This window comes from Calypte anna, chromosome 8 (genome assembly GCF_003957555.1).
Source record: "Calypte anna isolate BGI_N300 chromosome 8, bCalAnn1_v1.p, whole genome shotgun sequence".
Lineage (NCBI taxonomy): Eukaryota > Metazoa > Chordata > Aves > Apodiformes > Trochilidae > Calypte > Calypte anna.
Window position 1 is genome coordinate 16678977 of NC_044254.1, and position 27417 is coordinate 16706393.

Sequence of the window (27417 nt, forward strand, 5' to 3'; positions counted from 1 at the left end):
AATCAAATGAGCACAAAGAAACATGAAGACAACACTGGTGAGCAGGAGAAACAACAGAATGATCACATTTTCATGCTAATTGGAACATTAAGAGATATCAATGAAAAATAAGTGAAAAACACTTTGAAAAAATTTTGTATAACAGTGAAAGCTGAACAGAACATTAGACATGTCTTGCAGAAGTAAAGAAACCTACTATGAATTATGGAAACTCTTCAGAACTTCTCAAAAGCTGTAAGAATATTTCTAGAAAAGGAAATAGCTAGCCAAATTAGGCATAAAAATAAATAGCTGTGAGATCATTTTTATCTAAGCACAGAAGGATATAATACCACAATGTCTTTAAATTTAGTAACTTGCATTTAAATTTGAAGACAGGGAACAGATTTTTAGAACTTCGATTTTTAATATTACTGTAATGATGTCTGTACTTCAGAAATATATATTACAAACTACACTGTCTAGTAGCTAGCACATTCTGCATCTACACCACACAAAAAACCCAAGACAAACAACTGTATCTGAGAAAATACTTAAAGCCTTCACTCACCTTGCCAGACACAATCTTCTCATAAATCTGAATGGGCTGATCTGCAAAGAATGGGGGATATCCAGCTGCCATTTCATAAATTAGCACTCCTAATGCCCACCAATCCACTGCCTTGTTGTAACCCTGGATAAAATGAGAAATAACAACATTTCTATAACTTCTAACATAGTTTAAGATCTTCAATATGTATCTATGGAATTCAAAGAAAGCAAGCACAATATTGGCTGTCTAAAACATAGGACTTCCAACCCAGCTCAAACTGAAGCTCATTGATTTCAACAGCAATAAAATTAATACATTGATGACAGAGAAAAAGTGTTAGAAATGAGTTTGCACACACTTCTGCATTGAGTGTCAGTGCTGCCTTTACACTGATGCAACAAGACTCCCTAAGTGACAGAAATTAACACTATTTATTTATTCATTTAAACTCAAAATAATCTTGTGACAGAACCACTGCAACTTCTTTCAAAGCTTTGAGAAATTTCATTAAATATAATGACATTTCCTGTATTCTACACCATCAATTTTTTGCTCCATTATCTGTATTTTAGAACATTCATTTTCATACTTAGTTAACCAGTTGCAACAGGATAAAAGTTTAGTTAATTAGCTGTTAGAGAGTCATTTATGGTTCGATCTTTAGTGCCTGCATAGAAAAGAATTAGTAAACCCTCTTTAATATTAAAAAAAGACAGAAAACTCCATGAACACATCAATATTGCATATGTGTTCTCTGAGATCTTTTACAAAGGTCAGGTCTAATATTCAGTTTTTCCAGAAAAATCTGTTATGGAGAATAACATAGACACAACTCAATTTCTTCTGCTGCTTTAGGGGAAAAAAATGCTGCAAATAACTAACATTTTCTCCCATAATAAAAGTACTTTCAATTTACTTTAAGACCTGCAAAGGTTATTTCACTAACCCACATATTAAATACAGCATTTTACATTACGCATTATGACTGTTTATATCCCAAGCAGTTCTATAAACTATAAGGGTATTTTTTCTTTGTAAAACATGAAGCGCTAGAGTTGAATAGCAATACTATAAACAATATTTATTCTACATTCAAACAGTGCAAGTAATAGACAAAAACTCATTAGTGCTAAACTTAGACTGCATGTATTTTATGTATAAAACCAGAGGCTTGTATGTTTGATTTAATGTAAAGGGACTATTGATTCACCCAATATGAGATTCCTTTTACCTCTGGAGCTTCTGTTCTACTCTGCTAACACTTCAGATCATAATCACTCAGATGTGATGTTCTGATATGGCTGCTTTTTAAACAGCATAATTACAGATTCTTCAAATCCCTCTTTCCCTTCCAAGTTACATGACAGACAGGTGTAGAAAGTTCTGTACAGTTACATGTGTCCCTGCTTTGGAGTGAATTTTAGTATGCTAAATTTACAATGCAATGATTGCATTTTGGGTAATTCATAAAGAGCTGACTAGTCAAGATTTGATTTTTGGAAGTATCAGCTACTGTCTGCCCCTAAGAGTTTAAAAACAAAGTATTAAGTTTTAACTGCATCAAATACATAGCTGAACACCAAGACAAAGTACCTTGCTGAGAATTATTTCAGGTGCCAGGTATTCTGGAGTCCCACATAACGTCCAAGTTCTTCCTTTTACTCTTTTTGCAAAGCCAAAGTCTGTGACCTGTCAATAGAAGAAAGTGACTATAAGTGCATTTTTACAATAAAATTTACAATTAAGTACTCGTGAAATACTTGGGAAAGCTCTTTTATATAGATGAAAATTTTTTTTCTTGAATCACATAGTCTGATGTACCTTTAGTAGCCAGTCCTGATACTTCTACTTCAGATAGAAAAAAGGTTTCTCATGACAAAACAGGTTCTTTCTCCCCTTACATAAGCTTCTACTTACAATTTCAATAATCAGTAGGAACTATGGCTTACTAATCTTGTACATGTACTGTAATTACTTTAATAATTTCTCTTATACTTTTCCATCAGACTGTTCATACTACTGAAAGCTTAAAACACATGAATATGAACAAGACATTTATCTTTTCCTTTAGTTAACAAATAAACAAATCACAAAAAGGGTCAAGGTATCCATCAATCTTGTAAATTTAGAAGTTTATTGCACAAGTGTATAAAGGTTAGAGGTCTTCCAGTAACTGCTGATTCTGAGTATCTTTGAAAGTATTGCCAGAGTCAAGCTTGTTTATGTGAGGACTTGGGGGTGCATGTGTTTGTGGAATATAGCAGTATCTTTACTTTAAAAATGGCAACTTCTTGGCCATTATAAATTATTCATTCCATTCGTCATGTGTTCTGCATTAAGTTTTCAGACCTCTGCATGGGTATCATCCTCACTGTGGTTTTTCCTGGACCCTACTGTGAAATACATAGGGAAGGACATGGAGTTACACATGAAATTCTGGGATCTGTTTCAAGCTAGTGAGCTATGTTTGTTTGGGGATCCATTTCTTTTGCTTCCTCCTGCAAGCATTTTCAGTCTATTTCCTGAGAAAACATCCTGTACCACAATGATAATCATTGCCAATTATTCAATAGCTTGTGCTGATGTTTCTCATTCACTTGTGTCACAATTAAACAAGCCGAAATTCAAACTATCAAGGCAGCTTTTGCTTCATTTTTGGTAGAAACAGCAGCAATCACAGTTGGAACTAAACAGAGAAGGGTGATGTGCTGACTAGAGAGATCTGCTTCAGTCAGCAAAGCATCGTTTCTAGGTCTGTAACTGCACATCAGTCTGTGTGAGGATAACTGAAGACACAGGACAAATGCTAATGGCCTTAAAATTGAAAAAGAAAGTGAATGGAGTTTCTAAACAAAAATCAGTTTGAGCTGCAGTATCAACATATGAACACAAATCCCTCTCTCTGTTCAGAAGCAGAAAGGAATCAACCTCACATGGGAAGAGTGACCACTGGACCCGTTACCTGCAGTTTTCCCACCACCAAAAAACCATTCTGTTGCATATAGAGTTGCCAGTTCTGGAGCAAACCCTTCATAGCTTTACATTAATGGTGTTCCCAACCACATTAATAGCACTTGCATTTCTCTTCTCTCTACATCATTATTTTATTCTCCATGCACAATTATTTTACAGTTGTAAACAATGTAAGTTATGAATCCTTTCCACTTTTTCTCAAACATTTTAATTATGAATTTTACTGTTAAGATTCTGCTACAGCAAAAGGTGACATAGTGAGGAAAGGAAAGGTTCCACGGTTTAAGGACTGCAAAGTCTTGCAGAGTGCTTGCCACTGCATAGCACCTTCTCATTTAGGTCAAAAACACAAGAGCTAAAAGGAAGATGAGAAGGTGCCATGAGAGGCTGCTGTAAAACCAAAGTTGCTACTTGCAGCACCACAGTTCTGCTCTGATGTGAACTGAGCTCTTAGTCCACATATGCAGAGAAAGTTGGGACTCTTCAAGGGTGGGGTTCATCTGACTGAAATTGAGTACTATACTGTCGACACTGACATCTAAGATGGTTATGCTAAAGTATTTAGATAGACAGTGTACAGAACCAGACATTTTAGAGCACATTTCATTGTGTTCTAGGGCAGACATATAAAATAGGTCAGATGAACAGAGCCATGTAATCACCTACTTCTCACCACAGACCCCAAGGGAAATCTTGACAACTCGCTCAACTGCAGACAGCTCCATTATGCATACTTAATTTCAGTCAGAGGAAGTACAACCTGATGGTTTTAACTGTTACTAATCAGTAAGGCATTTTAGTGCTCCCTGGATGCACACTAAGATGCCAGCCAGCTTCAGACCGGTTTTCTAAACACATTTGCTAGAATTACCTAAGCCTATACTGTAAGATAAGACTCCACTCCCTAAATATATGAAGAATATCATACCTGGATGTATCCTTGCTGATCAATTAAAAGATTTTCAGGCTTTAGATCTCTGTAGATGAGGTCTAATGAATGGAGGTACTCAAATGTTAGCACTATCTGAGCTGCATAAAACCGTGCATGTGGTTCACTGTGAAGAATTAAAAGATTATTAAGTACCACAGTGCTATACTAAAGCATTAAAACAACAATGTAACTGCCAGGGATAGACAAATTAAGTCTCTTTCTACTATTTCTTTCACAGTGTAACAAGGGACAGAAAAAAACATAACAGGCAAACAGCATATATTTAAGAACTGATACACTCATTCCCAAAATTTAATTTGTCTGGTGGGTAAAATACACATGCAAAACAAGATGAATGTACTTACAATACAGAGCTTAGACTTTACATTTTACTTTTAGAAACTATCATAAATTACAGTGATAACATGCATATGAGAATTTCAAGATTTGATCATGCATAGATAATGCAGTAAACTAACTGAAAAATTTAAGATAGTTAAAGTTTTTTATTGCTTCACTAGTTTTAAGTCCTCTGAAAGAAGGGTAAATTAAATGCACCTATCCCTCCAGAATGATTTCTTCAATAGTAATAGATTTTATGAAACCCTCTTCCAAATAAGCAACATAAGCCTTTTTCAAGGAATTATGTGATTTATACTCTTACCTGAACCTTCCAATTCTTCTTAGATGTGAAAACATTTCACCACCAGGAACATACTCCATTACCATGTATAAATTAGAATTGTCCTAAGGAAGCAAGCAGACACACAGAGATAGATGTTAGGCATGCTATAGTGTCTGTCATTCCCTAGATACAGAGTATTCTACTAAATAATGAAAATTGTAGTCATGCAATGACCTCGATAAATACAAAGCAACACAAAATATAAATTCTGAAAAAAGTGCAGATACATGGCAAAAGGAGCACAATGTAGGTCAGGAAAGTAATCAGTGAGCTCCTGACACAGAATGGCATGAAGGCAGAGGATATGCCTACTTGAAGACAAGAATTTGTACTCCTAACAGTTCAGAATTGACAGCCTGAGGTATGTCCCCAGCAGTCCCAGCCCCAAACCTCAAAACTCTCAAAACTGTTAAGATTAAAAGGTAGAACATGTTTGTTCATTTTAAATGGTATTTTTAAAAAAGGAAAAAAAAAAAGAAAAGAAAAAAGAAAAAAAAAAAGGAAATTTATAGAGGACACATGTAATTCCATAAATTAGGAGAATACTTTATTTCTTTACAGACTAACAATAATATCCTGTAATCTGTAAGTTAATCTTGAAGTTGTTTCCTTCAGGGTTAAGAGCCCTGTCTCAGGTCACTAAGCTCTGTCTAAAGTCTAAATCCCAAACAAAAAATATGAAGAGCAATTACAATAAGTACAGAGATATATCCTCCAGTTTCTCTCCAAGACAGAATTCCCATAAGATCCTTGCTGTACAAAAGCTAGCATCTCTCCAAAACAAGGGTAATATCTAAGATTTAAATTAAATTAAGTATAATTTAATTTATTTGGAGGTATGCTTTCAATCATCATCTGGTGAACTGAGGTGTCTGCAAGTGTGTCAACAAGGGCAGGAACTCCTGCTCAAGATCTGGCAACAGTGCCAAGTGAAGTAACTTTGAAAACAAAAATAAACCACTGAACTATAAAAAGTTAATTTTTTTAATATCTAAGGTTTGATCATGTGCTTCCCTGAAACCAAACAACTACTTGCAAAATAATGATTACCTTAAACGAATACTCCAGTTTTACAAGAAAAGGGAAGTTCACTGCTTGTAATATTCTCTTCTCATTCAGTGTGTGTTCTATTTGCTTCAGTTTGACAACCTGGGAGAGAAAAAAAATATATTCCATTTAATGACAACATTTCATAGTTGTTGATAAATCTTCCACTGTAAAAAAATCAGTTGAAATGAAGCTTGTAACTTTACAAATAGTGAAAAACCTTCTGTATTACTAGTACAAAGAACTCGCCAAGAGATATAGAAGTCTAACAACATTTTAAAGAGTCATTAATGCAATACAGTTTGCAGATGATTCTAGAAATAGTGTTTCTTATCCATGCTAAGTACAGGAATCAGCAAGGAAAACATCTGTTTATGTTTCCCTAAGAATCACTTGTGCTTGTAATGGAGATACTTCTGCAGCAAGATGATGGTTCAATAAAATCCATTTGATCTTTGTACCCTTGGCTAAGAAAGGCAGGAAATTGTGTCAGGCACATTTAATTATGAATTTTGTTATGTGTGAACAGAAGTAAATGGACTTGTTTTAAACAGCTCACAATTAAGTACAGAGAAGACCAAGGAGAACACAGTTTCGAAGGTTTCATTCTTGTAAACCATGGATACCTCTGCCAGACCTTTCAATGGGTTTTGCTTTTCTGCTCAAACTGCTTAGCAAAAGTATTAAAAACATTAAATCCTACCTCTTTGGGATCCATTATAATGTTAAGCTGCTAACAAGGCAGAAAGTGGCAGATTTCTGATCACTGTCCTTTCTCAGTAAGTAATTAACTTTTGGTTAAATGGGCTAAACCCCAACATCACACAATCAATTATTTCCATTTTACTTAATCCCTATTGCATGATTTATCTACATCTTATTTTTAGATTGGCATGATTTCAAAGTAAAATTACTTCCTTTTTTTCCATAGAAAACAAGAAGAAAATGTACAAGAGTGATCAAAACAAGTCTTGGTTTTACATGTTCAGCAATCAAATGTAACTGCTATAAATAACAGATAAGCAATACATTCCAAATCTTACTGAAACTGAGTTTAAATTTGACTTCTGGATTCAAAAGTTAGTATCTATAAAAACACACTCCTATTTTAAAGTAAATGTCATACAAAAGAAATCACGAGTTAAACATATTAAATTTCTCTTGAATCACAGATCTTCAGGAACCAAATAAAAATTACACTCAAATCACCTCATTTGGTTGAAGTATCCCCTTCATCCCTAAAAAGCTATGGTACTGCAAATATCCTGGCCATTAAAACAAGCAGCTAAGATTTTAGTCTGATACTGTGAAGCATTCAGCAGAACTGCTAGCCAGGATTTTACCACCCTTCCTCCCTCTTCTGCTGGTTATACTGGTGCATGACAGCAGTATTTGTACATTTTCTATAATATATAAAGTAATAGAAATCCATTCTCCCTAAACCATTTCCTATTTTTGACCAGTTAGTACAAGTTGCTAGTATAACATTAATATATTATATAATATCTAACAAGACTTCACAAATATGTGAATATATTTGCTAAGTTGGGTTGAAAAACTGTGTATTTCATTAAAGCAACAGTCCAGACTTCTGATAATAAGCAAAATCATATTTTCTGTTGTAAGATGGATAGAAACATCTTTAATGCTGTGAACCTTTTACTGCAAGCTCACTGTAATAGTTCAAGTACGTGATCTTTTACTTTTCCCAAATAATTTTGTAGGCATAGTTGTAGTTCTCTTTGCAGCAGCAGTGAGACAGTCATCATGCCCCTTGTTACTGCAATGCTCCCCTCATGATTCTGCCAGCCATACAGAGGTTAATAACGGGTAACACAGGTAGAAATGGTCTGGGCTGTCTTTCAGTTGTACTATGTTGGAATATCTTTTAAAATAAATTGGATATTTTAAAAAGTATTTTTAGAAATCACTGTTATAGGAGAATGCTGATGTTTAAAAAAACTGAGCTTTTCCAATTAAAAATATATTTCATGATTGACATTAAAAGTTAAGCTTGTTTTAGTTTCTTCTTGTCTGAGCATTTTAAAACAGTCTTTAATTAAATGATGTACTACTCAAGATCCAGAGCCTTAAATCATATCTCCAGAACTTATGTTTTTAACTACAGCAGTATTTTCTTTTCAAAGAATATACCTGATAACATTTTATTAATGTCTTGGACAGAAATTAGAGCCTCTTTACCCTGCCATTAATTTTATTGGGTGTTGTAAGAAAGCTACAGAATCCAAACAACTGAATCTGCTGGCTAAAAAAACAGTTAAGTGTTTAAAGTACCATCAGTGTCTAAGTGTGATAAGCAAAAGCACAGAAAGTGCAACAGTTTAGTAACAATTAGCAGATCTTTATCTACATCAAATGTTTGTACCACAAAAAAACCCTATAAATTACACCAACCTTCTGTTTATCCAGTATCTTCATAGCATAATACTGTTCTGTGGATTTATGTTTCACCATCATAACTCTCCCAAATGATCCTGTTCCAAGGGTTTTTTGCCTTTCAAAATCATCTAGGCCGGCAGTATTCTACAGGTACAAAGATATAATAACATTATTTACAATGTAATACCCAAAGACAATTTTAACTGTATGAACTGATTTATGAAAGAATACTGAGTAAAAGCACATTTATCAAAGACAACTATGGCCAACTATACTGTTGATACCATTTCATGCCTGTCGAATTTTAGTAAGATATTTTACACTGCACTCATTAAAACAGAAGACTTAAATGAACTGCATCAACATTTCAGTAATTTGTCCCTACCGATGACACATGCCTAGTAAGAAACCTTTAGCACTAAACAGATCCTGAATTTAACATGCAGATAAGTAACCCCCTCATGTTTCACAAACAAGAATATTAAACCCCAAGCTAGAGACATGGAAGTGGTCTGGAGAGCATAAAACGGAGTAAATTTTCTCAGATATTCATTACCATAGGATTTCAAATGCTGCTTGAAAAACAATAATGACCCTTCCTCAAAAGCCCAATTCTCAAGTTCAGCTTTTAAAAGATTTCTCTCTTAACAAGCTCTTTAACTTGCCCCCAAGGTCCCAGGCAATAGACTTAATACCCTTAATTCTCCTTAACACCAGGGGAGAAATTATTAAGAAGGTAAACTACAGATATGCCAAAGCTCAGTGTTACAAAAAGCCAGCTAGAACATGCCAATAGATTTAAAGTCTTGTCATGTAGTTGGTGAACATAATTGTCAGTACAAGAAAGCTGTTGATCAGTATAAGGACTTCATCAGCTCAAATCTGGAAGAGTCTTTGCTGATAAACTTCAATGACAAACCCAACATTCAAATACAAACTCCTTTAAAAATTACACTAAGCTTATTTCTCTTTTCTGCACTGCTCATTACAGATTGATAACACACTGATAACACTGTTAAAACAAACAATCAAAAGACACAACAGAGAAAATTACTGAATGCTTAAATGACTGATACCTGAGGGGGGCTCTCCCATTTTCTTAAAAAGTCTTCTTTGGCTTTGGCTAGAAACTCTTTCACTAAAATACACAAAAATAAAATATAATGAAAATTAGTGTAATTCATCATGGATGTAATGGAAATGCTTTGTTAGCAGAATATGTAAACTTCATTATTAACTTCTTATTTCAGCTCATAATATGCTATTTTAACCATGTATGAAAGCAAGCACCAACGCCTCTATGAGTTCTACAGTATCTCCAAGCGACCAGTAAGCTTTCTGGAGTAACTAAATAATTCTACACAAATTACTTAAACTACACCAGCTCTATTAAGTCACAATACTATATAAGCAAGCAGGCTTTAAGGTGATGTAAGATGTTCTTAATTCTGCTGGGAAAAAAACCACAGACACCTAACATCCATAAATAGCCATTCCACACAGATAGACTTTTCATCAATTTTTGTTAAATGAGATTGACATTATGCACTATCAGTTGAAAAAAATGCAAATCTCATTGCTTTTTCCCCCATCACCTTCATTTAAAGGCTGTTTGCAAGCTCAGGTACCAAATGGACAGCATTACTGCAAGCAAAGACAAAGCACAGGGCTACAACACCACCACACATTAGGCATGCCCACAGTCAGAGAATATAAATTTTAAGTATCAATTTTCTTTTGAAATTGAAGGAACTGGATAACAGAAATAATCTGGATGACTGTTTAAAATGTGCACCAACATATTTTGTTCAGATTATCTTCCTGCTGTTCTATTTTTTTGTATCAGTTATCAGCCAGATCAATGCAACTACTTAATATAGTCATAAACCAGAGGTGTTTCAGACATTGTTGTGGTTCTGAAAGAGTCACAGAATCAAGAAGAAAATATCATACTGTTTTTGTGTTCTCTGAATCATTTCACATACTACAATGTTAATAATAGTGGCTTTTCTGTACTGACGTTCTGCCATGAGCAATTTCTAAAAATACTCAGCAACGTGCCAAGATTATTCTGGTCACTATCCAGAAATACATGTTTTAGCAACTGTATTTTACCTTCTCATGGTCATAAAAAACTGGTTTTTAGGGGATTGTAAACTATCATCTGATCAATCAAAACTTTTTTGTACTTTTCAGAGAATATTAGGATTTACACAGAGAACTTTTTTAAAAAATCTCTTATTATTCTACTACTGGTATGGTTACAGCAGCAGTAAAAAAACAAAAAACAAAAAACAAACAAACAAACAAAAAAAACCCAAAAAAAAGCAGCCCTGGAGAAGGCTTGTCATGATTTTTTGTTTGTTTTCCTTTTTTCACCTCCTTAAGTGTGCTACTTGACTCAATTATCACAAAATACTTAAGGAAGTGTTTATGGCTCTGATGAAGTAGCATCACTACAATGGAAATTACAGAAAAAATTGTAAAACTCAGTAATTTTATTTTTAGAGAAACAAACAATATCAGTCATGAGAAACATATTTATTACCCTAAACTTTTGGTTAAGTAGAGTAAGAAAACTATGTCAAGGGAACTATTTTATATTAGCATTGAAACTCACTGAGTTAAAAACGTCTTAGTGAGTAATCTGTAAAACTTTTGTCATATTTATCCTGTGTGAGGAAAATATTTCCATTGTCTTTATATGATGAGAGTTACTCATGTAATGACTTTTAATCATTCTAATTTGAGAAAAGGACAGGATTTACTGTGGCATGGAATAACTTCCCAACATAAAAAAGGATAACTATGTCCAAATTAATTCCTGATGATCCTTCTTCAATTAGGAGAACAGAGATGAACGATAAAGTGATGACTACTGACAAAGTTTTTAAAACATCAATTTATGACAAAGTCTCGTGAACATCTCCTCTTATTGACAAGAAAAAAACCAAGACTGTCATTAAGGTTATAAAAAAGCTGAGCATTCAAACTTGAGTTGCTGTAGCTTAGAAATGAATGTTAACTTTAGCAATGTATAACACAACGAAAACATCAAATAATTAGTCTCATTTTTTTCATGTTTTTACAGTGCATATGTCTTAAATAACCCATTGTTCATATAAATATTTTAAGTTTCCACATATTTTACATGGAAATATAAATATTCAGAATTTATAAAAATATACAGTGACATTTACATGTAGTCATCTTTGTCTCCATTCTACTACTGGAATAAGTAAAACAATACTAAAAATTTTAAAAAAAGCCACAACCTCTCCTTCAACAGAACTTCTGCTTTATTCTATTTTACTCAATCTCTAGTTGGAAAGCAACACTGAACATGCATTTTCAAAACAAAACTACCTAATGGCACTCATTTATCTCTAAAATAGCTACATACATTTAAAATTATTTCATATTCTGTGGTGTGCTTTATTAGAATTCTGTTTACTTCCTAATGAGAAAGTGTCAACTTGTGCCTGGGTCTCACTGTCAGAGGCCACGTGGGCTCCTGCCCCACATCACCATAGCGCAGGTGCCTTTCAACAGAATTTTGGCAACTTAAACACATACCCTTCAGTCACTTCTGAAAACAGGACTTAAAATTTGGAATAGGATAGGTACTTAGCAAATTACAGCTCAATAGGAAATCATTAGCTCTTGCCTCAGTTAATTTCTGCTTTTCAAGGGCAGTATCAAAATTTACACCAACTGGATGGTAGTGGACTTTGGTGTTATTGTGATGATGCAAACAAATGGGTTTGTTAGATAATAACTTAGTTTTCCTCAAGTGCACATTTTTAGCCACTTTACATTGTTACAATGCAACTCATTTGCTTTCTAGTCTTTAAATTGTTCCTAGTATCTGACTTTGGGCACTAATGAAGGAATGAGCATACCAAAAGTCTCTACAGGTTCCCCAAGGGTTTGCAGGAACATTCACCCACACAGATGAGATGATGAAGAGAGGAAAGAAAGAGAAGAAAAAAAAAGTTTTATGCATTTCCACAACAAACACATAGAAAACACAAATACATTCCACCCTTTTCCCTCCCCACTCAAGAACGGACCCTGTAATAAACCAGCCCTTTCCCACACAGACAGAATGACTCATGCTAAATCACAGAATGTTTGAGCAAAGAAATGAGGGAAAAAAAACCAACAAAACCCAAAGGCAGCTAAATTCAGTATGAAAAAAGATGATGCATCACAGAAATAAGCACAGCTTAGAAAACTTCAGGAGATCAAGTTGACACATTTAATAATTAATCTGTTACAAGACACACACATCCAAGGAACTGATGCTAACAAAAGTATGTTTATCTATCCTCATTGCATCATGCTGGATTACAATAAAACCTGTAATCGGGTGATCTTCCCACTGCTTATCACTCTGTTCCAAAAGACAGCATGTGTGAATTGCATGGCATGTGGCAGATAGCACAGAAATGGCAAACAGCCTCCAAAAAAATTTCACAAGCAAATTTCAGTCCTATTACCCAACAACAGCAACAAACCCCCTTGAAAAGTCTGAACTGCACAGCTGAAGTTGCTGTGTGCACTCTGGGATGCATACAAGTATCCTGTATCATCACCATACAAGTATGATTTATTTTTGTAAGGACATCAAAAAACCACAAACCCAGGGAAGAACTGTCGATATACAGGTTCCCATAAGCACTGAAGAGCAAGGATCACTTGTGTATGGCTGAATAAAGTGAAGATGAGGATGCAAGGAGTGTATGCCAAGGCCAGGAAACTGACCCTATTTGCTGGTTGCACTGGTACAATAGAAGCAAAGGAAACAGAAAGCTGCTGCTCAGGAGAGGAAGGGGAGGGCAAAGCACAAGGAACAGCACAGGCACAACGAGGGCCAGAGCAGTGGTCAAAACAGCTGGAAGCATCAGGAAGGACACCAGCTGGACCCAGGGAAGATGCACAAATAGTCTGGAGATTAGGTAAGCACAAACACACAGCATAAACCTAGCTCTTCATGAGCAGCAAGAGCAATCATTGGCAGGAGAAGCAAGATTTACGTGATGCAAACACCCAAAGCATATAGTAGGAAATCCAGAGATTCAGAAAAAGGTGTTAAGAAATAGGCTAATGGCCAATGAGTTACAAGGGGAAGAGACAACTTTTACAGTTTCTGCTGGCTTTAGGTCAAACTCTGGTCAGAAGAAATGCTACAGGTGCACACAGAGCTGGAAAAAACATAAGCTGTCCCCTTGGGTCTCACAAATGGCATGAGACTGGGCCTGCTGAGATCTGTACTCAGAACCAAGGCAACATGGTGATAAACAGGGAAGTCTTCTATTTTTAACAGAAGGCAAACTCAAAATCAAGAGGTCCTTGGCATACAAGAAGGTATTAAAACAAAACAAAAAAACCCAAACACGTGAAAAAAACCTACCACATACAAGACCAAAACCCCACCCCCAAGCAGCAGATTTGTTATCTAACAGTATCTAACACAATACACAGTATTTTCATTTTGTTTCTTAATAAACTTTTGCATGAAAAGTTAGCAAAGTTATAAAAAAATTGTTAACAAATGGTATATGAGTATCTTATAAGGTACTCTGGCCTAAAAACACACTTTAAAAACAAGTGTATCAGAGGTAAGGTCCTGAAAAAAATTGAAAGGTTTAGGACCTCAGTTGCAGGAGCGCAGTGACAGCAGAGGGAAAGGCTCCAATCTGAGGAAGGAGCAGTCCTGAAGAGTTACCATGAATTACTTTGCCATTCTCCCACCTCCCACGTGCAGTGTATTTGTTATTCTCAAGCACATCTCCCACAAGAGACAGCAAACCAGAATTTTTCTCTTTTTTGGAGGAAAAAAAAAGTAAAAAAAAAAAGTAAAAAAAAAAAAAAAAAGTATCTGGATAGGATTCATGGCAAGAAAGCAAGAATTAAACTGATTAAGACTAAACATTGGGCACCACTACAAACCCCCATCTGCTGTGCTAAATGCCAATCTCTGCTTGGTATTTAAAATGCCCTTTATTAAAATACAATTCAATTTCTGTTCCAACACTGTAATATAATCACTTGAAGTCTAGAATTAAAAGGGCTATTTAATTAAATCTCCACATTTCATTTAATGGAAAAATAAGTATGTATTAAGAGATTATGGTAAATATATGTGTATATTTCATTTTTATAAAAGCAATATTTATAGCCTTAAACATTACTGAGATGTATTTAGATGCCTCAGTGAATCCTGTGGTTATGGTACCACATTTCAGAAGAAGTGAGAAGTGTATGACTCAAGTCCTTAGTCCCACTCTTACACTATTAATCTGTTGTCTTAAATATCTTCAGATTTCTCTTTTGAAGAGCAGGAAAAGCAATGCAAGGCTAACAGCCAGATTCTTCTACTCTGGTAAGTCTTTGAAAATAAACACAACTAAGTGTTAATACACTCAGAGGAAGTCTGGTGAGAAACAATTACAATTTCAATTGCTGGGAAACTCTTCAAAACACAAACTAAAACCTATAATTTAAATGGACCATCAACAAGAACAAAGTGCTTTGTTTCTCACAATATCAAAGTGGTAGGGAAAAAAAGTCCAATATAATAGAAGCCTGGTACAGGGCAAGTCAACCTTATCTGAACATTGTGGTGGCTCTGCTGTGAAAAACTGTCCAGCGAGAACTTTCTCTTGTTTCTCTTCTAAGAGATGCAAAAATCACAAGGGCTAAATTAATAAACTCAGCATCAATTCAATATCTCATTTATTCCCCCTCCCCTCCCCTTTTTTTTTTACTTTGAGAGCAAAGTGTTGGTCTTATATTTGCTTAAACATTATGTTAAAAACTGGTGATGCAGAGAAACTAATGCATCCAGCTGCAGTAAGAACCTTCAGCTAAAGAAAGCCTCAAAACACATGGAGCAGTTCTTAAAGAGCTCATTTGCTGAAATACAAAACCTAAAAGTTCTTTGTAAATGAAGGATCACATAAAAACTATTAACTGTACACAAGTTTGCAACTAAAATTGAAGTGATAATAATTAATCTAACCACACACTGTAAACAGTTCTGTGGAATACTGGGAATACTTTTAAGAAATGGAGGAGAGAAGGTCATGGAAAAAACATGGAGAAAAAGGAAGAGGAATGGAATAAACAGTGAAATACGAGCAATTACAGCTGCAGTGCTAAAGGCTAGCAGAAAGCACTAGAATCTTATTTTTGGGGGGTAACATTCAAGAATTAATTTGGAATCTGCAGCAATTGTAAAATGCAAATTCTTCCCATCCACCACAACTCAAAATTCAGTACAAAGGCAAATTTTAATCCTGTTCACAATTTTGAAGTCTTGAGCTAGACAGTATTTTGTCAATCTTAAAAAAGCAAAGCCCTATAAAGAGCAGTGAGCCTTGCTAATGCCAGAAGTACAACCTAAGTGAGACCATTCTCCACTCTGGGGAGACAGGAGCAAACCTAACCAACACCAAGCCTCTTAAAATATCAATCTCAGAAATTCTGTTTTAAAAATTACAAACATATAATGTAAATCAGTAAATTTATTTGGTCACAAACACAGTAAAATCTCGTACTAGCTCTGCTCAGTAAAGCTGTAGATGCGTGTGCCCCAATTCAGTAATTTCCACTACAAATATACAGATTACAGAAATCCTCTGCTTTCTTAATCTAACAGAGAATCCAGATCCATTGTTAATAAAAATTTACAAATTAACATTAATTTTAAAAAGTTATTCCTCAAGACACACAGAGGTAAATGCTACATTTCCCAGCTACAGCAAAAGCCTCTTTTCCACTATGCCAAAAATCTGAAATGAAAAAAATCAGAAACTATGAACCAAGATGGGATTTATTATTCCAATCCTAAATCACTGAACATGCAAGTCCTCCTCAGTGCAGTCAAGCAGAATAGCATCATATGAACATCCAAGCATGGAACACAACGCAAAGTCTCTTGCAGGTACTGATGGGAAAGCACTGTTCCATCCCTTCAGGTCTTTAGGTCCTTCAGGGTGGCACTTCTCTTCCATGCCCAGGCTTTTCTTTCTAATGAATGCATTATTAGTAAGCTTTTGCTGATGGATTAGAGTTGATTTTTTGTTCCAGTTCTCTAAAATTACCAGTGAGAACTGACATCCAGTTAGTTTGGGAACATGTTAAAACAGTTTTGGCCTAAGGAATGGAGTTGCTCTCATACTTGGTTTCTGCCCTTGGAGTGTTCATTGAAGGGAATTATTCCAGACTGCCAGAGACAACACATTCACAAATCTGCCTCCTCTCCTGCAACAATCCACAAGCTTTGTGGCTTGAAAGTCAAGGAAATAGCATTTTTGTTTGTTAGGATGCAGTTCAGTGTTCAGCTTGGCCTGGTATAAAGAATTAAATAAATAGATAAAAGAATCACAACAAAGCAGTCCTGTCCTTGTACAGTCACTGCCTCTCTGTCACAACCTTCCTTGAAAGAGCAAAGGCATGTTTGTAGCTGACTGCCAGGCCAGGTTCAAAAGTAATGGACAAAAGGCAGGGCAGGACAAGGGAAGCTCATTTTAATCCAAACCAGCTCTGATCACATGAATGTCCTCCCAGGGTGAGGGAGAGGACAGGTGGGGTAGAAATGGGAAAATACGTGGGACAATAGAACTGCTCCTTTTGCAAAGGAATGCTGGTTTGTGCTACTGTAACATGACCACTCAAGTACAGCACTGGACTACTGAAAAGGCTTCTGAGCAAGAACTGAAACTGCATATTAGTAATCTTCAATTATTTTACTAGATACGTTAATAACATTAATCTAAAATTGTAAATTAATGCTTATTAGTTCTATAAAATTACTACCAAAAGCAGTATTTAACATCCTCTACGTAGAAAATTAGTTCATGCAATAAAGGTTATGTGAAGAAGCGTTAACATGTAAAATCCCCCATTATCATACACTGAAGTGCATTGTGAGCACTTAGGAATTAAGCTTCATCTGTGCAGTACCAATCTCTATAGTTGTAGCTGAACTTTATCTAGCAAGAAATCGAAAACATGGCAACTACCACAGGATCTATAGTATTAAAAGACCATCTTCCTGTGTGAAACGTAACAGGCACTACTTTACGAAAAAAATTAAAACTGCTAAAATTGTTGAAAATTTAAACCCTTCTGTTTCTGCAGTGCATGCTTCCATGGTTACCATGTGAAAAGGAAAACAAAACAAAAAAACATTTTAAGAGTCAGTTCCAACCACAAAACTTGTAGGACATGACTGTAAAATACCTTGCAAATGTACCACATTCTTGCATAAGCATGGTTATCAAACACTAATAGCTAAATACAAATATAAAAAATCATCATGTTTTCCTTTTACAGTCAAAAGCATGTTCCAAGCAGAATATTTATGGCACCTGCTGCAGATTTGCTCTGGTTAAGCTCTCCCCTTCTCTGCACTGTTCAGCCCTGGGTACTTTCCCCATTACTGCCCCACCTTCCCTCTCTGCTAAAGTTCAGGGACCAAAGAGGATAAGGTATTACTGGACACCTTTCACTGAGAATATGTTTCATGGTTGATTATTAGAAACAGTAAGCACAAATCTGCAGGTAGTTGATCTGATATGCATATTTGCTAATAATTCCCTGCAAGTAGGCAATGCTTCTGATAATATTAGATATACTCATGCACAAATACCTTTCTCTTCAGAAGTAACCCAAGTTTAACTTAACTATTTTTTTCTCTATACTGCACACAAAACAACTGCAGAGGCTGTTCAATGTATGGATGCATTTTACAAGTTACCTGAAAAGAGCAATTCTTGATTTGCTCTTTCTTTTTTCAAGTATTTCATACAAGGCATCAAAATAATAGTATATGTCAATATTGCCCTAACTGCACTCAAGTCTAAGTCCATTTTCAGCAAAGCTACTTCGTCCCATGTCTCACATTAACAAAACTACACAGATTTTCATATGCATGTGCTGGAATCAATAAGACATCTTCATATCTGACAGGATAAATCAGAAAAACAGCTCTTCATCTTTTTGCAAGATGAGAGATTCTGACACATTGCTATACTGACATATCTCCCAGAGAACACACTTTCAATATTTACAGGAAGGGGGTTGCCTGCAGTAACCAGCTAAGCTGGAGAATTTCATTTATAACCCTAAATAGCAGAGACTGACTTCCTGAATAAGGAAGTCTTATGTAAATAAACACATTTCACAATTCAACACAGAGTGAACAACAAGTTTTTGTTTGCCTCAGGATCAGGGCAGGCAAGAAGTAGGTTAAGAGTTTTTACTATATACTCTGATCAAGAACGGGACTTTAGAGACCAGCTGGTTCAAGCCAGTGCTTATTTGGATAAAAGGCACACGTAAAATTTGCACAGGATTGAGCTGCAAACTCTATAAAAAATTTAAATAAAACCCCCTGAACTGCATGAGTTTTTAATGGATTGGGCAATTTGTCAGCAACCAGAATGAATAAAAGATATTACAAAAAATATTATTCAAGTTACTAAACTGCCTGTAAGAACCTCAATAATGAAAGGTGGGAAACTCTTGCTGTGAACTTTGGCCTGCAGCAGCAGTACCAGCAGCAACTCATTACATAAGCCATTTGAGATGTAAACTAAGAACCAAGGAAGAACAAAATCTTTCTGGTAACAAAATTTACGTAAATAACAACAGGGCCTCAAGTAAGTCACAGTTCAAGAGAAGCAAGGTTACAACATACCAAATCTGCTTTGCTTTGGAAGAAATCCCAATCTAATTAAAAATTGTTTTTTTGCTTACATTTCAAACAAACCACCCTCAAGGACTGTTCACGGTATAGATGCATTTTAGGAACTATACCAACACAGTAACACTTGTGTTGCCTTTTCTTTTCTTCAGACCTTTTATACAAGGATCAGAACAAAACATAAACCCAGGTCAACCCTTAAGACAGCATCCTAGTCTGCTGACAGAGTGTAGGTAAGAGGTAACATAGAATTATGGAAAGGAAGAGACCATTAGTGCCAAGAGATGCACATAGGAAGATGTATATTTCTGTTTGGCACCTGGAAATTTCCTGGCATGCTTCTATTTTCTAGTTTTTTCAGCAGTTAGAATAATCAGCTCCTACTTGTTGACCTTTGCCCCTAAGAGATGTTCCCAAAAGAACATAACCAAGATACACTACCTGCCTTCACCCTCACTCCTGAAAGACTTCTATTCTACAGCTGCACACAAAGCTGGACAATAATTCAGGAAAGTCTACTAGCATTGCTCAGACCCTTTTCCTCATATTGCTCCATCTTCCTCTACATGTATTTGATAACTACTATCTTAACAAGTGTAAATTTCTGTATTAGCAATCACCTCTATTTGCAGTATTGGAAAGTCCTAGCCCCATAACCTACTTTGAGATAGTTGGAAGTACTAAGCTTGTTCCTAGCAAAACAGATCTACAAGAGTTGGGGCTATTGAAGTTACTTGGCCTTCCTGTTTTATCTGTTCAAGAATGTTCTGTTTTTTAAAATAAAAACCGTAGACCAAAGGAATTAAAAACCAGTTTTTCCTTCTTTGAAATTTTTCCAGAAAAAAAAAAAAAAAGTATAAAAAAATTCATATAACTGGAGTTCTCCTGGGGGTAGAAAAGGTTTGAATAATAAGCCAATTGCACTTGTAGCTGCAAAAAATGTATCACTTTTTCATCAAGGTTTCACTTGCATCTTGGCAATCTTTCTCAAGAAGAGCATCTGATTTTATCCACTGACAGGGTGTAATGTAACACTGCTGCAGTGAAGACAGCCACAAAGGTGCACCAAAAAGCAGAAGTGGTTTAAATGGGGAAATGTTTACAGCAAAGAATCTAATCCTCACTTGATGGAGCAGGAGACTGTCACCTCTCACTTGTCAAAATTAGACTTCTCATTTATAGATCCTTTTGACTGGGAACTGACATTTGATATTAGTTACAGATATTTATTTCTATTTTTAATGAAACCAGGAGCCTGGATGTCAAGATATATGAAATCTTCAGATGCAAATTGTGGAACAAAGCCCCAGGGAAAACAAAACCACCACCACCACCCCCAAAAAGCAAACGACAAACAAAACACCTGTGACCTCTTTTCCACCCAGCTTTTAAGAAATTTATTCCCTTAAAATGACTCAATTATAACAGAATATAGAACCAAACCAACATCCAAGGCAGCAAAATTCAAAATTCGTAAAGTTGATTTCCAAAAACTGTAATTCCTGTGGAAGCAACAACCTAACTGTGTGATGGTAAAATCCAGCCTGGTAACGGGTTAAATAGACTCTGACCTCAGGAGGGACCTCTCCAGCAGCACAGGGAGGCTGAGGAAGCTCAGTGAGTTTCAGTCTTGCTTTCTAGAGGCTGAGCAGGGGTTGGAGGTCCCTGCAGCAGGCGTGAGGAGCACAGGGGGGAGGCTGGGTCACCTCTGTCACGGGCAGCCCGTCTCTAGGTTTGAAAAGCCATGACACTGTAACACGGATCTCCATAATGTGTGTACAAAGTTCTGAGACCCTGCTGTGCAACCGCACCAGTTCTGACAATCTGTGTATTTTGTTTTGTACACCAGGGACATGACAGCCACACTTTTCATTCCAGAGAAGATGACCTCAACACGTTGCTGGAAGTATATATAAACTGATATTAGATAAGGCAGTGGGATGACTTCTCCCACTCTTTATTTCATGCCATGTACAAAGTGAAACCTTAGTAAAAATGTTAAATTTGTGGGATAAAGCAAAAAAATTAAAAAAAAAAAAAACAACCCCACATTGACACAAACCCCATATCCATGAGTATATCTTTTCATTTTCAAGCAATCTCTAATAGTCTCAAGTAATTTTCCAAAGCTCCAGACTATCTGCTTGAAACAAAAAAAGCATAATTTCTGAAACTAAGATATTTGGGCTTTTTGCAAACAATTATCAAAGGATATCAATTTCTAAGAGAATAAATGAACAGAACAGAGTTTATATACTTAGATATAGCTTTCAATAATATTCTAAGTATTTCATAATTCCATTACATTTGAGGTAGTAGTCACAGTGGTTTGAAAGCAATTACCTGGCTGTTAAGTTTACCAGATCTATTACAGTATCTTATTTCAAACAAGACTCCTCTCCCCTGCTTCCATGAACGACCTCAACTATTCTGCTATCCCATCATTTAGAAGAATAAGAAAGACAGCAGAATAAGCTGGTTCAGATTGAAAACAACAAAAGCCAGTTTAGAATTTTTAGGTGATAACTATAGTAACATCAGAAGTCTTCTCTGATTTGTATCAATTCACAAAATAATTTAGTACGAGTGGCACAGAGAATCAAGTGAAACAACACGTATGGCATTCAATTACAAAAATTTCCAAATCAGATTCTGTGCCTTAATAATGATTTGTTGCAGTTCTTTCGAACAGAGAGATTTAAAATAAAATTGCATAAAATAAAACACTAAATACCAGGTATGCAAAGCAAAATACATAGTAAAACCCACAAAACCCTTAAGACTAGTAATTTTTAAGAGAAACCCACAGTGAGTCAATTACAAAAACAAAGAGATCAGTAGTCGATGCAGCTATGTAGACAAGAAGCGAAATGTGGGAGAATTTTCCTGACTGTGAAGATGGAACAAAAACAACAGTGTCAAAGGTAATCAAAAAGACTTACCATTCATGCTGACAAGCTAGTTTTCACAAACATATTGCTCCTAATACTAATCCAACAGTCGATGAAGTATGTTAATCTCTATCAAATCAGTGATTCAATCTCTAAAAACACTTACACACTATCACCGGAACGAGAGAGCACACTGTATCCAGAGAGCTGTTCCTCCTTACGAGCTCCTTTGTGATGCAAAGAACTATAAAGCTCAAGATACCAGGAGTAAACCAAAATCAATATTCAGGACATGGGCATTTGGTTTTGCTCATTAACTACTTCTGTTCTGACCAATGCTACCTATTCATGTCTAAAGCAACTCAAAATGGCAGGGGGAGAAAACATGCAAACACCAGGAGGTTTTAAGATGTTCTCAATTATATCAAGCACTGGTTGTTTCCATGGCAACCTTAGACCAGAATTATCTGTTGACTCGCACCCAACTAGTAGTTATTCTAAAGCTTTAATCAATTCACACAATGTACTCTGTACATTATTTCATTTTTTACATGGATTTTTCTCTACACACACACATAATAATTATTCAGCCAAGTCTCAAAGTCATTCCACTGTATTTGAAAGTGTACTGCTATTAATTTGAATCAGAGATTGAATAATATTCCTTTGACTATTCATCACGCATCCATTTGCATTTTAGAGGCTATGAAGATGACAGAAAGATACACTAGTGGCAACTCCCCTGAATATTTCACTTATCCAAGTTGTTAAATGTCTTTTCTTATTATGCACGATTTTGGAAAATACTCGTATCAGCTCAAGAATAAAAGATTCACACAAATCTTACTGTCTCTACACTCAAAACCAAGCAGCCTCCTTTTCCTTTCCTTCCCCACTTCAATCTTTCAAAGAGCAACACACACCTAGGAAAACAAAAATCAAAATGTAGATTCCATATAGTTGCAGGTGATCACAGTCAAGACCTCTAAAACTAAGAATGAAACACATTGTCTGCTGACTACCATCACATCCCTTCCATCCTCTGGCTGTGCAGCACAACTGACCTGGTTACCAGCTCAGGCTGTACAATCACACACGTGCTCAGTCAGCTTTTTAAAAGAGATTCCAAGGCCCACAGTGCCCTGAGCCACCTCTGCCCTACTGGATCCTGAGGAATTTACAAAACACATTCATTTGTTTCATGCATTAACCAAGAATCCAAGGCACATTAGAAACTGTGTGTTTTATCTATTAAAATAGCAAAGCAAATATGGTAAATTTCAAAATCGACCACTAAAAAATGCCTAAGGCCATAGACCACATAGCAAACTACTGAAACCCACTGCACTAGATGACTGACAAGACAAAATCTCCACCCTACAAGCAGCAGCTCATTCCCCTAAACCCACAGCTTCAGCAGTAACTGCTTGTAAAAGGCCATAAAAAGAAACAGACTTGTTACACTATTTTATTACAACAGAAGGTATAAATGTATTAATTTTCTTTTCAAAAGGATTCTACCTGAAAAAACAAAAATTCTGAGATATCACATTCCAAACTTTTTTTCAGGAATTAAAGAGTGTTTTTCCCTTGAACTTCAAGAGTAGTTCATGCTCTCTGCTATGTAGGTCCACCTAAAATCTTACACCACCATTTTGTAAGTTGCAGTGATACCAGTTGAGAATATTCAAATATCTTTACAAGGCAAGCACCAGTATGTTTTTAAACCAGTGCTTATTCATTAAACTCACTTTTAAATTAGTGTCTGACCTGAATTCAGTGACCCTATGCAATGCTATGACATTGAACCCTAAGGTAAAGAAACAAGAAAAATTTTATTTTCATTTTTCATAAAGAATTTTCACAGATTATGTATTTTTCTAAAGATATTATTAGGGAGTCAGTAGTAGACAGAAATAGCCCCTCCACTGTCCCTCATCTTCTCTATCACTCCTTCAGCTACAGTGGTAGTGAAATGAGAATCCTGAAACACAGACTGAGTCTCCGTGTACCTGTAGTATTTTTACTTACTATTTTTTAAAAACGATCTGCAAATTTAGAGTAAAGGTTGGGGATACAGATTCAGGATTTTACTTTGAAACAAAAGGTACATATTCAACCACCATTCAGCTACCAGCTCAGTAGCTTTGCCTCAGAAAAACTGCACACAACCACTCTGCTTCATAATGGCTTAAAATAGCATTTGAGGAACAGCCATTTTCACCATGTTTATCATCAAGAGACACGACAGTCCATTTCCTCATCAATCCTGTCATATGAGGAAGCCTGCCTTAAATAGAGAGGAAAAAATAGTAGACTTGTACACAAACAGGTCACAATTTGTAAGTGTCAGTAGGTCAATTCCATTTTTTTCTTCGTGCTATATAAACAAAAATGCTTTAGCGTTATTTTTGCAAATAGCTATTTACATTAAAAAAGAGACCTCCATAAACACAAGCAAGTTTCTATTTTAACCAAGCTGAAAACATTTTTGAGAAGTGGAAGCTCAGAATTTATGCATTTTCATTATTTATCTTCCTCACAAAACTAGTCAATCCTTCCCCATCTTATCTGGGAGACCTAGATTTAATCTATTTTAGGTCAATGCTTTAGCACCTTTTTGCTTCCACGTTTACTGCTTATCCTCTGAGAACAGATTCACTTCCTACTCATAATATTTTAAATTGCAAGCAGGGCGATAAACACTGATTTTCTTCATGGTAACAGTGTGATGCTAAGCATTTCCAACAAGGCCTATTTTCAACTGAAATAATTGTGCTATCTCAAATTCATCAATGAATCTGAAATGTGGAACAAAATTATCATTAATTACCATATTGTAACATCTTAAAATGAGTATTTCACCACAGAGACAATAATTGCTTTATAAAATAATGTATGGCTTAAAGAAAAAAAAATTAAAAAATCAAGTGTCAATTTACTTCGGTTGTGATACTTCCTGAAATCTCTAAATCTTTTACTGCCCAAAATGCATTCACAAAGTTTTATTCCTACAAGTATTCCTACAAGTAATATTGCAAACTGTTTATTAATTAGGAAATTAAACCTAACGATAGCATTCTCACACTAAAGTAATACATAGTTGTATACTTTTTATTGCTGTATAGTGTTCTGATGTCCATATCCCTTTAAATAAAAGGATGAATGATAAGAAGTTGCATAATTAGAAGTTTAATCTGTGCAGCAATATCTGCCCGTTCCAAAGTTTAAACATCACCATCTTTAATGAGTTTTCGATTTCTGATGAACTGGCTGATTTAATTTGATTTCTATAAAAATAAAGGAAGTAGTTTAGAAGTAAGAATTGGGGAGGGGGTTTGCCAAAATAAGTCGGCTGTGCTTTAAAACAAAAGAAGGAACAAGAGATAAATTTTCCAGCCAGTCAATGGTCCATGAACCAGCCCCTCACCTCCCCCTGCCTGATCCAATATCCTCTTCTTCAAACCAATACCTTTCGTAATAAACTGCAAAATTGCCCCTGGAAAGCACCACAGATCAGTGTTCAAATTTGATTACAAAAACGCAAGTTCTTCACTTACTCGGTAAACCAAAGAGCAAATATCTAATGAAACAAAGGAAAAAAAAGCCCTACTTACTTGATTTGTCCCGTAGGACAGCAAGCTCAGAGCATTGCTGGCTCTCATTTTCCAGAGCCGCTCTCTGTTCATGTGCACCACTCTTTGAATGCCTATGGAAAAGACGATTAGCAAAGCCCTCCAGCCTCTGCAGGGCTGTGGCTGTCCCTGTGCTCTGGTGACAAGGTACCTCCTTCTGAGCCGCCATCTATAAATAAATACACACTGGCGACTTCTACAGCAGAAGAGAAAATACCCAAAGGGAGCTGGACAGCCCAGTGCTGCTAAGAGCTAAGCATGTGTCAAGCTTCCTGTCTGCACTGCTCAGTAACCACTGCTCTCTTCTACTTCCTGTTAAGGAAAGCTCTATAACCTACTGGTTTCTACTGCTAAAAATCTCTTTTCATGTCAACTGAAGTCTAGTGTTTTGGGGTTTCTGCTTGTTTTGGTTTTTTTTTTTTTAAATATACAAGAAATGCTCTAGCATGTACTTTCACAGCTTTTTAAAATTAAAATTTAAATGATACATTTCATGTTAAAATACTATGAATTGTTTGGAAGCAGAGATCAGACGACAGACCTTTTTTTTTTTTTTTTTTAATTTTCCACAACCGTGCATGAAAAAAGAAAAGCAACAGTTCTGCAATTCTTCCCATGTAATTAAGATGGAGTACTACCAACATCATAGCAAACATAACTAGCCGTAATTTAATCAGTAATCTCATTATTTCAATTCAAGAACTTCCTAAGATAAGAGATTACTTTCAAAAACTACTGAATCAACTATTATTTTATTATTGGGGGAAGTCTTATTTTCCTCCTTTGAGAAAAATCAGACTAAAAAAAAATGAATTCTAGTGTACATGCAAACATGACTGCATTATACTTATCCAAAGTGGGCTCTGCTTACTCCAAGAATTAATTAAATGCATGTAACTTTTTGAGGAATAATCTTCCAGAACAGCCAGAGGTGGCAGATCTTTATCTAGCAGCATGCTCACTCTCTCAGCCCCAAAAGAAGCTGGAAGGAGACTCACAAAGTCATGATCACCAGCTCCCAACAGTGCTTATGTAAAAGCTTTGCAATGCAGGTCTCCTGAAATTCTGTAAGAAAGTTTTTTCCTTCATAAGAAGTTTTAGTATTTTCAGCTGTAGAGTAAGCCTAGAAAGTATCTTTATTAAAAATACAAAAAATATAAAATAAATTGAAACCAGTATTTAACATTGAATTATATTAATTTGAAAGTTATTTGATTTTGTGTGATTACAACAGGTAATACTAAATATTAATCTTTGTGAAAATGGAAACACAGGCACATACATTAGGCAGGTTTCCTAATATATCTTCCACACATGTAAGCTGTGGCTTCTTCCAAATTTAGGCTATTCTTAAGAAAGACTGAAATAACTTTTCCACAGTCTGTCTCCTGTCTTACAGCTCATACCTCTCATTTTTCAGCACCATACTTCTCTCTGAATGGTTTCAAATGTCAGTAGATACCCATCCTTGGACATCAGGTTAACTGTTTTATAACAGCTCTGTGCTCCAGGAAAACAAAACAAACCCCCCAACCAACCAACACAACAAAAATCCCCCGGGAAACAAACAAACAAAAAACCCCCAACAAAAAGCAAACCATGATGA

At 35.7% G+C, this 27417-nt stretch overlaps 1 protein-coding gene across 3 annotated transcripts in view; it reads right to left on the reverse strand.

The window, feature by feature from the left end:
• Window positions 1-27417, reverse strand: part of PRKACB (protein kinase cAMP-activated catalytic subunit beta) — a 68361-nt gene that overhangs the window by 8853 nt on the left and 32091 nt on the right. The window contains exons 1-9 of one of the 3 annotated variants that reach the window (XM_030454879.1): window positions 25794-25980; window positions 12471-12479; window positions 9645-9706; window positions 8584-8712; window positions 6172-6270; window positions 5101-5183; window positions 4434-4560; window positions 2126-2221; window positions 551-673 (exon numbers count right to left, since the gene is read on the reverse strand). In XM_030454879.1, coding sequence (XP_030310739.1) covers window positions 551-673; window positions 2126-2221; window positions 4434-4560; window positions 5101-5183; window positions 6172-6270; window positions 8584-8712; window positions 9645-9706; window positions 12471-12479; window positions 25794-25980 — 915 coding nt within the window. Of the gene's footprint in view, window positions 1-550; window positions 674-2125; window positions 2222-4433; window positions 4561-5100; window positions 5184-6171; window positions 6271-8583; window positions 8713-9644; window positions 9707-12470; window positions 12480-25793; window positions 25981-27417 lie in introns of those variants that run through there. The other 2 variants (XM_030454880.1, XM_030454881.1) reach the window with 2 other exon arrangements.